Genomic DNA, 11,098 nt, shown 5'->3' with positions numbered 1-11,098 from the left:
AAAATATTTCACGCACAGAAACCTATGAAACCCAATGAGTGCGATGTGTATTAATGCGTTGTGGAATAATTCGCAATATTTAGTTTTTTTTTAAAAAAATGTATGCAAACGTGCCACAGTTTTGGACCACACTGAATTCTTTTGAGTAGAAGACATTTGATGTACAACCCCCCATAAACCTCCCCAAGAAAAGTTTGGAAATTTGGGTAATTACAACAAAAATAAGAATCTACAATTTCTTAATGCTCTTGAACATTTATTTAACTTGTGTTTTGAAACACATTTTGAACATCTTGTTGCCTTCAACAAACATCTTCCTTTTCTTCTACATTTTTCGCTTTAAGGCATCAATACGATTCTTAACATAAAATTTCACCCCCTCCCAACTTCTCCCCCGAAGTGCCGCTGGTGACCTTTCAATGCACTCCATGCACTGGGCTTTACCAGGAACCTTCCCAGAGTGGATGTAGTCCATCAGAGTTTTTTCCACAGCCTGGATCTCTTCTTTAGACCACTTTCTCCGTGGGTTTTGTGTAGATACTGAATAAAAGAAAAATAAATAGGCTATTAGTAATTGTGATTGGGATAAAAGTAATTGTTAACCCACACGACATGAACGTGAATAACATCAAATAAATACATGGTATTCAGTTTTTCTCTCATTGTCTCACAGTTTTATACATACTTTTTTGCTAAAATCTAGTTCGCATGGTTGAAAATCTGTAAATTCTGGCACATGTTTGCAAGCATGATACCTAGTAACAATATAAACAGTGATACTGTATTAATAAGGACTATTTTGACAAAAATATCGCTGGTAATTTAGTCACTATCTAAGATGTGTATTGGATCTGGGCTGAAAATGGACCAAGCCAAACATGACAAAATATTTAGGTTTTATTGGTCATAACCATAAATGACTGCTTGGGAAATTGAAGAAGTAAATTTGTAGGACCTTTCCCTTTTCTTTTCTTTACATGTTTAAGCCTTTAGAAATGAAACATTTACGATATAGGACCTAATTAAAGCTGCACATAATGGGAGGGGTTTACCCAAGCTTAAATTATATTGGCCCACGGTGACCAACGGCAACAGATCTAAAAAAAACACAATTATAAGGATTTTGCTTGGAAATGAAAATATAATTACATATTTATGATCAATTTATTATATGGTGTAAATATACTGAAAAATATATGAAATACAATATATTGAATAATACACAAGGAATTGCCACTTTTCATTTATGAAAAATATATATTTAAAATATATTTACACTGTAAAATGTCATTAATTGAGTGTACTTCAAAAACACGAGGAACAAGATTTCCTTACATTTCTTAAGGGGGTGTTTTAATCAAAGTTGTAAGTTACTAGTACAAAGACTTAAGGGTGTTGGGACAATGATAGACTTTGTATTTATTTCTATTTATTAAACTGTAAATACTTTGTGCATGTCTGAAACTTCACTGAATATATGCATTTAAAAAAGAATAACTCCAATACAATTTAGATAAAGCAACATGTAGCATATTCTCAATGTTTCTTGATCTTCTGCTGGACTGAAGCACAGGCTCTGTTCTTCAGCACAAACCCTTTAAACCCCAACAGAACATTAAACACTAACAGGTCTGTGAAGATCTCAGCAGAGGAGGGTTAAACAGCTCCACAAACAGCATTACCAACTTCACTTATTACTAACCAGACTGACTTTATTTCTGTCAGACGTCTACACAAGTTCTTACTGAGAATTAACATTTAGATTTAGATTGAGATTTAGATGTTGATGATTTATTGAAAATAACATAATATTAGTCACCAGATTGTGATCAGTGTTTGATTTTAGTTGGGCTCTCGACTTTATAACATTATAACATCAGCAGAAGAACAAGAAACATTGAGAATATGCTGCATGTTGCTTTATTTAAAATGTAGAAATCTATTGAAGTGATTTCTATTAACTTCTATGTTAAGTTGATGTTTTTTTGTATTTATTCAGTAAAGTTCAGTGAATAAATACAAATAAATTCACAGTCATTGTCCCGACACTCTTTTGTATGTCATTCTATTAGAAACTTTCAAATTTGATTAAAACGCCCTTGAAATTTAAGCAAATCCATAAATGTTTTCCACGTTTTCGAAGTACACTCAACTAATGACATTTTACAGTGTAAATATATTGTGAATACATTTCTCCAATAAGTATATTTACACCATATACTTATCATAATATATTGATCATAAATATTGGAAATATATTTTCATTCCGTAAGGGTATCTAGTCGCGAGCCTGAATTCTCAGACAGTTCTGTCCAATACAACACTTGTAGATTAAGAAATGGTCCGTACACAGTCGCTGTATGGAGAGAAGTAGCCAGTAAAATAAGCACTTCCTCCACTTTGGATCTGCCATGCTGCTGTTACAAAGCTCCATCAGCACAGATCACTGAAACAAAGACGTTTTCCACTTTTCACCAAATTTGACCTCCACATTAAATTTAAAGGGTTAGTTCACCCAAAAATGAAACTTCTGTCATTAATTACTCTCCCTCATGTCGTTCCAAACCTGTTAGACCCTAGTTTATCTGCAAAACACAAATGAAGATATTTTTGATGAAATACGAGAGGATTCGGTCCTTACATAGGCAGCAACGTCACTACAACTTTCAAGGCCCAGAAAGGAAGTAAAGACATTGTTAAATAGTCCAAGTTATGAAGCGATGAGAAAACCTTTTGTGCACATATTTTAATAATGTCTTTATTAACTTTCTGGGCCTTGAAAGTTGCAATGGCATTGTTGCATATGAATGGATCAGAATCCTCTTAGATTGCGTCAAAAATAACTTCATTTGTGTTTCAAAGATGAACAAATGTCTTACGGGTTTGGAACAACATTATGGGGAGTAATTAATGACAGAATTCTTTCATTTTTAGGTGAACTAACCCTTTAAGGGAACCCTGTTGTCAATATAAATGGGTCTCTTTGTAGATTCCAATTAAAATGACTTAATTCTGACTTTCACAAAAAAATGGAAAGTGTGACATTTCATAAGACATTTGAAAAACAGCTTACCCTTTGTTGTGTGTGGTTTGTCCAAGTGCTTGCCAATTGGCTGCAGTTCTTTATCCTTGCCTGTTATAAAACATATGAGTACAACAGAGGAGACTTTAAATACAGATAATATACAGTAATGGCACAAAATGCTGACTAAATGGATACCAGTAATTGTGCCATACATCTAATTTACCAAATATATTGGGGTTTATTTTGATATGAAATGATATGAAAAAAAATAAAAGCAAGTGAAACCATGCAAATCATAAAGTACTGGTTCTTTAAAAGGAAAACAATATCAGAAGTCTTCATAATCCTCCTGTTTAATTTAAATCGTATTACCTTTGGATGGTTGTTCAACTTCATTAGTGGACTCCACTGATTTGTCTGGACAAATAATAGCTCTCTTAGTAAAAGAATATTAAACAAGCAATCCTAAATATCAGTAAGCACACTCAAACTGTTCTTCCAGTAATATTCTAACTAACTGTGCTCTAAAGACAGGATTGACAGGATAATACAGCAAAATATGAAGAGCTCGTCTCAATGTGTTGGAGCAATGGCGGGAGATCTCTGTGCGAGCCAGTTGAAGTTGGATGTCAGAGCTTTGCTGGGAAATTAGTTCAGCAGACTCTAAAACTTCTCGGTTTTAAAGGGAAGAAGAGCTATCAAGAACATTCATGAGGCTTCTGAAGAGGCCTTGCAATGGGCGGATCTGTGGCTTTATTTTGGGGAACCCTGTGGCTCACTGTCTAGGGTACAGACTGAGCACTGTGACCTGGGCTCAAATCTAACCCAGGCCCTCTACTGCATGCCAACAAATTACCAATGTGTGGGCCAACTGCTGACTAGAAGGGCCTGCTGACTGAAAACGGCAAGCTCAATGTTATGATGTTGAAAAATGCCCCAACGTTCACTTGTTTTACGAACATAAGAATGACCTAGCAACCGAAGGTATATAAACGAAAGCATTTAATACAACTAACCTTTGTTTTCATGCTCTGATATAAAAACATGGTCTTCTCCCGTTCATCATTTACAGTTTTTGTGTGCGCCTTCATGTATCGGTATTCACAAGCATTGTGATGTGCTCTAAGTTTCTGGAGGTGACCCAAGTGACAGCTTTGAACCTACAAAACAAACAAACAAAAAAGGTTTTTGGAAGCTTTTCTTTTGCCATTTATGCTACCTCCAGAACTGAACCTTCAAATAAGGATTTATTGTTGACAGTAGGGCTGTTGGAACGAATTCCGAAATTCGAATATAATTCGAATATTTAAAAAATCAATACTATTCGAATGCTGAAGTTCCTATTCGAATATTGCTTTTGTACATTAAAAAAAAAAATGCAATCTTGCCTTTCTTGTGCGCATGTGAAAATGAAATGCTTTTGTTTCGTCAGATGAACAATAACGTTTTTGAATCGTAACACAATTGTGCACGTTATCCACGCACGCAGTATCATAACAATACTGTCAAAAATCGCGGAGAGCAATGTATGCACGAAAACGGAGATCACCACTCCTGACAATTTGAGAAGCGATGTGTTGAAGGTGTTTGGATTTCAAACCCTTAATGGAAAAACTGACAACGTTACACCCTGACAAGCTAGGCGATCTGTCCGAGGAACCGCCGCTAAAACAGGCAAGAATTATTCTTTTCTACCTCTCTCCTCATCACGGTTACGAGCTGTCCGCACGTTAAGGGATTATAGCGAGGCGGTTGTTATAGCGAATAACAACCCCGACAGGCTGAACTTATTACATGGCTATACAAAATAAATAAACAATTTGACACAAAATATTGATTTAAAAAGGAGTTTATTGATTTAAAAACGATTGTACTGCTTCCGCTAAAGAACATAGACCGTTCCGCGTCCATAGCAACGCTGTTTTTCATGGCAATGCGTGTTATACTTCGCACTCGCAGCGGTCTGTTATCAAGAAATAACAGACCGCATCAAAGAGTATAGAAGTACTTCTATACTCTTTGACAGCATTCTACATTAGAATTCAACCAAGCCATGTAATAAAAGGCAATAACAGACAAACTGACACGGTTTATCTGTGAAGATATGAGACCGATCAACATCACGCATTGGCGATCCATAAGACTGTGTAATGTCGTAAATATTAATAATAGGATACATTTGAGCATTTAATATTCGAATATTATTCGAATATTGAATAAAATAAGGAATGGAATTCGAATAGCATTATAGAGGAAGATTGACAGCCCTAGTTGACAGCAAACACTCTACCATGTGAGCCACAGGGGATCCCCTATATTCCACGGAACAACTCATAAAGAGCAGCAAAATAAAAGGATAAAATAGAATTAAAATAGAATTTCTCAAATTAGAAATGTCTTAGTTATGGATACAGTGTCCTGTAACACAATTGTGACCCTGGACCACAAAACCACAAAAATCTGAATACATAATCTTTCCATTGATGTATGGTTTGCCAGGACAGGACAATATTTGGCTGAGATACAACTATTTGAAAATCTGGAATCTGAGGGTCCAGAAAAATCTGAATATTGAGAAAATCGCCTTTAAAGTTGTCCATTTCTATTGGCGATTGTGCTGCATCCACTCACAAAAATAAATGTTTTATATATTTGAGGTAGATAAGAATAGGACAGAGGCCGCACTATGCATAAACGTTTTTTATTCGTTGCACAACGTTTATGCATAGTGCGGCCTCTGTCCTATTCTTATGTATTATATTTTTAGGCCAGCACTCTAAAAAGTGTATTATCAAAAATTGAGTGAAGCCTGCTCCTATCCTCATTAACCATATATTTGAGGTAGGAAATTTACAAAATATCTTCATGGATCATAATCTTTACTTAATATCCTAATGATTTTTCGCATAAGAAAAATCGATAATTTTGACCCATACAGTGTATTGTTGGCTATTGCCACAAATATACCCGTGCAACTTAAGACTGGTTTTGTGATCCAGCGTCACAATTGTGTTTGTCCGGTATAGGTTCAGTTGGTTGCCAACTATATAGTTAGTTAGTTGATAAATTTGTTGTCTTGTCAATCAGTTAGTCAGTCAGCTCCTTTACTGAACACAATAATTACATTATAACATACTTTACACTGCTGTTGGATGAATCAAATTAAAATAGCATGCTTTTTAATGCGTCTAACGAAGTTATTTCATTTTCAGAAAAACCTGTTCCCTTATATGGGTCATTAGCTGAGACCTTAATCTAGAAATATATCAATTTATAATAATGTAGTATTAAATAATAAAAACTAAAAACTAACTTCTAAAACTGTTTTGTCCCTTACCTCAACCAACAGTTTTATTTATATAACCCTGATGGCAGATGGCAGATTCTTCTAGAATGATCATTTTTATCAAGCTTGTATATTTAAATTCAATAATTTCACTTAAATGACAATGAAGATTACCTATTAATTGTAATTTAAGTGAAATTACAGAACTTAAATATACAAGCTTGATAAAAATGATCATTCTATAAGAAAATTTCAGATGGCAGATATATATATGTTTATCTGTGGATATAGCCTACCTTTGTTTTCTCTTCTGTCACATCATCTGTCACATCATCTGTCACATCATTCACTGCAATGTAAATCACAAAGACAAAAAAAGTATTGTTATTTAAAATATTTTTCCATTTTACTTCCTCCTACTATAGCCCTTATGCACCAGAGAAACAAGCGCGCTGCATCTTTAGAATATTGTCTTTGAACTTCCGTTTTTGCGGACGCTCTGTATATCTCTCTGGCATTCGCTCTCCAGGAGTAATTAGCTTTTGAAGTGGATTTTCTTAATGTAAAGTTAACGAAGATGTCTTAACAAATGTCAGTAGAACGGGAAGATTTTAAAACGAGCCGTTCATTCATAAATAGACAAGATCGCTGTGAAAATACAGACCGGAAGACAAAAGACAACGAGCTACATAAGGTCTATAGGATTAGGCTTAAACAAGAGAATCATCAGTATCGAATAACAAACTAATACATTTAAAATAAGTATATCAAAATAAGGCTGATATCAATGACACCAATTTAGCAAAACCTGTATTTACCACAAATTTAATGTGAACTGTGACTTTTAATTTCATACAATGATAAAAAATTACAACAAAAACTTAACTATCGTATCGGCTGAAATTGACAGTACACAGGACAACATGTTGTATTTCCTCAGCACGAAGTTAATTATATCAGTGGTTCAGTAACTGGACATTACTAACATGTCAAGTTTAGGGATAATTGGCCAAATTTATTTAGCCATTAGAAATTCATTTTCACCAACGATGAATGCATGTAAAATACATTTTTTAGATATCAGCGAGGTATTTTTTTATCTTTATATTGAACATGAAGAAAAGTACACTTGGTTTCACAATAACATGATCATATGGCTAGACATATTTATCTCGTTTAATGCCACAATACCAAATCTTCTGTCCTTTGAAAGCGTCTCAAATGTTTAACAAAAAAGTAAAAATACTGAAATGTTTTTTTAAATGAACTTTTTCACTAAAATAAGCAGATATAATCACCTACTTGACTTTAATTTCTAACAGATGATCTGTTTTATTTTTTTATCAAACCGTAAAGAAAATGTACAGATCAAGTTATAACAAAAAAAAATGTAAGTTTACAAAAATCAACCTTAGATTATATTAATTACTACAATCATCCCTTAATTACTTTGTGATAATGTAGTGGCCTCTAAACTTCTATTTAAACTGACCGGTTATTAATTAAAACATTATTTACCTAAACAAAAGATAGCAGATTAAAAAATTGAATTTCATGCACATCCATGAACTTGGCATGGTGTTGCAAGAGAATGAAAGGAGGGCGCATGGGGGGCTATGATGGATATTTCTTTTTCTCCAAGATTGTGCTTTTAAAAACCTTGGTTACTCTGGCTCATTAAGCTACATATATAAGCTTTAAGAATTAGGCTATTTTAAGTAATAAATGACGCACTACAATTTGACATAGCGTACCACAAATGAGTAAAATGTGTTTTGTAACCTACTATGTGCGTTCGATATAGAGGCGATGTCAAAAGCGTCAGTATATGACGCCCTAGGATTAGAATGCCCAAGGCGTCATATACTGACGCTTTTGACATCGCCTCTATATCGAACGCACATGGCACCCTTTAGCGTCAATATGAGACGCAGATAGATATGGGCCAGAAGGCGCGTCAGTATATGACGCCCTAGGATGAGAATGCCCAAGGCGTCATATACTGACGCTTTTGACATCGCCTCTATATCGAACGCACATGGCACCCTTTAGCGTCAGTATGAGACGCAGATAGATATGGGCCAGAAGGCGCGTCAGTATATGACGCCCTAGGATGAGAATGCCCAAGGCGTCATATACTGACGCTTTTGACATCGCCTCTATATCGAACGCACATGGCACCCTTTAGCGTCAATATGAGACGCAGATATATATGGGCCAGAAGGCGCGTCAGTATATGACGCCCTAGGATGCCATGTGCGTTCGATGTAGACGCGACGTCAAAAGCAACTGACGCCCTAGAGTGAGAATGCGTTGCATTATCTCACCTGTGCATCCAGAGCTGCCATTCGTAACGTTAGTCTGCAAGCACATGTGTCATAGACAGTCAGACATCATGGTCAAACATCACATTACACTGTATTTAAAACTGCAATGATAAAATTTGGCAATGTATTAAAGTAATTGACACTGTAACATAAGCCAATACAATACTGAAAATAAATGCCATTTATTGTCTGATCTTGAAAACTGCATTACAGAAGTAGAAAAAATTGTTCTGAATTTAACTTCCCTCTTGCTTTTTTGAAACCCATTATTAGTGTTTATAGTGATAAAACGCATGAATCTCAGGCCTGGCCTCAGACTCCTCATGGCTGCACGTGTAGGCCGCAAAAGATGCAACTCCTGGCCATCTTAGATTAATGTTACCAAAAGTGAGCTAAACATCTAGGTGAAGTAACAGGGACGCAAAATATGTCTTTCAGAAGTAACAAAGACAACAACATATTAAATTAGGCGAAGTTTAAAAGCGGATTACCGCTAAAAATGCAGTCACCTATGCAATCCTAACTGTGGCCTTAAAACATGAGCTTAAGACTCTTAGGAATCTAAAGCCCTAATTAATATATTATTGTTAGACTATCATTATTTTCATTTTGGTAGATTAATCTATACTTTATGCAAAGCTGCTTTGAGATTATGATTAATGTGAAAAGCGCTATGGAAAATAAAATGACGTGACATTTACGTTACGATATATGTGCAAACAATAAGTTAAATAAACAGCACCATATTATTTTGAGAACCTTGTACAAAAAGTCAAAAACTTACTTTTTCGTCGGATGTCTCGTCTCCTCTCGTCTCCATCTCGCCGTGTCCGTCTCATCCCTGCCTCTCGAGCATCTGAGTGTCGCAGGTGTGAGACGCGGGGGGGGGGGGGGAGACCCGGGAGAGTGGGGGAGGGGACGGTCGCGGTGGGGACTCGAACCTCAGGTTCTGTGTGATCTGGGTCCGCCATTACTGACATTCACTCGGCGCACTATATATATAGCTATGTTTATTACCCGCGAAAAAAAAAATTCTTGTGCAGTTTTTGTATTATTTTAAAAAATGATGTATGCACATATGCTCTGATAATATAGTGTATAGGATATATTATGTTATAAAAGAAATACATTTTCTGCTCAAATTCAGATATGTTTTTTTTTAAGTACAAATAAAATTTCAGAATGTAGATGTTAAAATACATATTAAATGTGATATTTAAAAAAAACACATTAATGAATGGAACCAATTTGGAACTTTTAAAACAACTCACAAAAAGATTGACATTCATAAAAATAAAAAAAAATAAAAAAAATATTAGTAGACCTTGTACTCACCAGAACAGATATTATTTTTACCCTCTGAGAGGAGATCAAATAAATAAAATAGGTTTGAAAGCAGTGAGGCTTATTATGGATACGAGGCCTCCGCACACGATAACGTCCTTTAGAAACTGTGTATACTGATTCTGAAACTCTTTAACTGCATTCTCCTCCTCACTACTGTTAAAATAACAACAAACATCTTCACAGAAAGTGCTCTCCTTGCTGTTCAAGATAATGACTGACACCATGTATTGCTAGCACTTCTCCTGCTACTGCTTTCTCTCCAGACACACTGCTTGTTGTATTCCTCATTAGTCGCTCTGGATAAAAGCGTCTGCTAAATTAATAAATGTACATGTAAATGCGCTCACCTAAACAGCAGTTCGCCAGGTAGAGGAGAATGGAGAAAGACTTTATTTGCAAACTACATAAATTAACTGTCAATTCAAGTTAAAAACACTATCACGTGATTTCATTTATGGTAAGAATAACACATAGTAAAAATAATTCAACAAACGCTGAAGCAGTTTCTCCACACTGGGAACCCTTCCGGCTCAGCACTGGAGCAGATTCTCCCACAATGACATGAAACTACTTAGAGTAACACCTAACTTAAACAGAAATAAGAGTGTGTTGTAGACATTTACGTTTGCATGTGTACTGCATACATCCATACACTGGTGTGTGTTAGACTAGTGATTATGACACAGTGCTCATCATGTCCAGGATCTGAGTTCACCTGGTCAGATTAGCCATAATGATTTAGCACCTGCTCTCACCAACATCTGGACCCAGAGGTCAATGTGCAGCTAGGGTTAGGGTTAGGGTTAAGGTCAGGGAGAGGTACTGGTCCACCACATCCAGATGCTGACAGCATTAGGGTTAGGGTGGGGTCGGGTCAGGTTAGGGTCAGGGTACTGGTCCACCACATCCAGATGCTGACAGCACCTCTGCTTCATGCCCTGCTGGCTCTATTATCTGCTCTGCTAACAGGACTGGTGATGGTCAGTCCTCCACTGTGGCCTGTGGCTGCTCCTGCTGTGACACTGGGAACGGGAGCGCAGACGCTGGCACATGCTTACCTCAGCAGCACAGGGGCATTAGCCATGTTCTTAGCTAGCCATCATTGCCCCTCTT

The 11,098-nt window shown here is 36.1% G+C and overlaps 1 protein-coding gene across 2 annotated transcripts; it reads right to left on the bottom strand.

Annotated features, from left to right (window-relative positions):
* Nucleotides 1–237: 237 nt before the first annotated feature.
* LOC308686282 (uncharacterized protein) lies at nucleotides 238–9,609 on the bottom strand. Of its 2 annotated transcripts, XM_081394644.1 has the most exons (7): nucleotides 9,423–9,607; nucleotides 8,639–8,672; nucleotides 6,608–6,660; nucleotides 4,042–4,185; nucleotides 3,398–3,442; nucleotides 3,074–3,133; nucleotides 238–540 (listed from the first exon to the last, which is right to left on the bottom strand). In XM_081394644.1, exons 1-7 carry the CDS (start codon nucleotides 9,456–9,458, stop codon nucleotides 475–477), a joined length of 438 nt encoding a protein of 145 aa, XP_081250770.1. In that variant the 5' UTR covers nucleotides 9,459–9,607; the 3' UTR covers nucleotides 238–474. The 2 variants fall into 2 exon arrangements, with proteins under 2 accessions (XP_081250770.1, XP_081250771.1); XM_081394645.1 differs by lacking the exon at nucleotides 4,042–4,185 and having other exon boundaries at nucleotides 242–540; nucleotides 9,423–9,609.
* Between the last annotated feature and the right edge of the window lie 1,489 nt (nucleotides 9,610–11,098).

Source organism: Scardinius erythrophthalmus (assembly GCF_964197995.2).
Source record: "Scardinius erythrophthalmus genome assembly, contig: HAP1_SCAFFOLD_88, whole genome shotgun sequence".
In the NCBI taxonomy this organism is placed as follows: domain Eukaryota; kingdom Metazoa; phylum Chordata; class Actinopteri; order Cypriniformes; family Leuciscidae; genus Scardinius; species Scardinius erythrophthalmus.
This window is presented reverse-complemented; position numbering and strand designations above follow the sequence as displayed.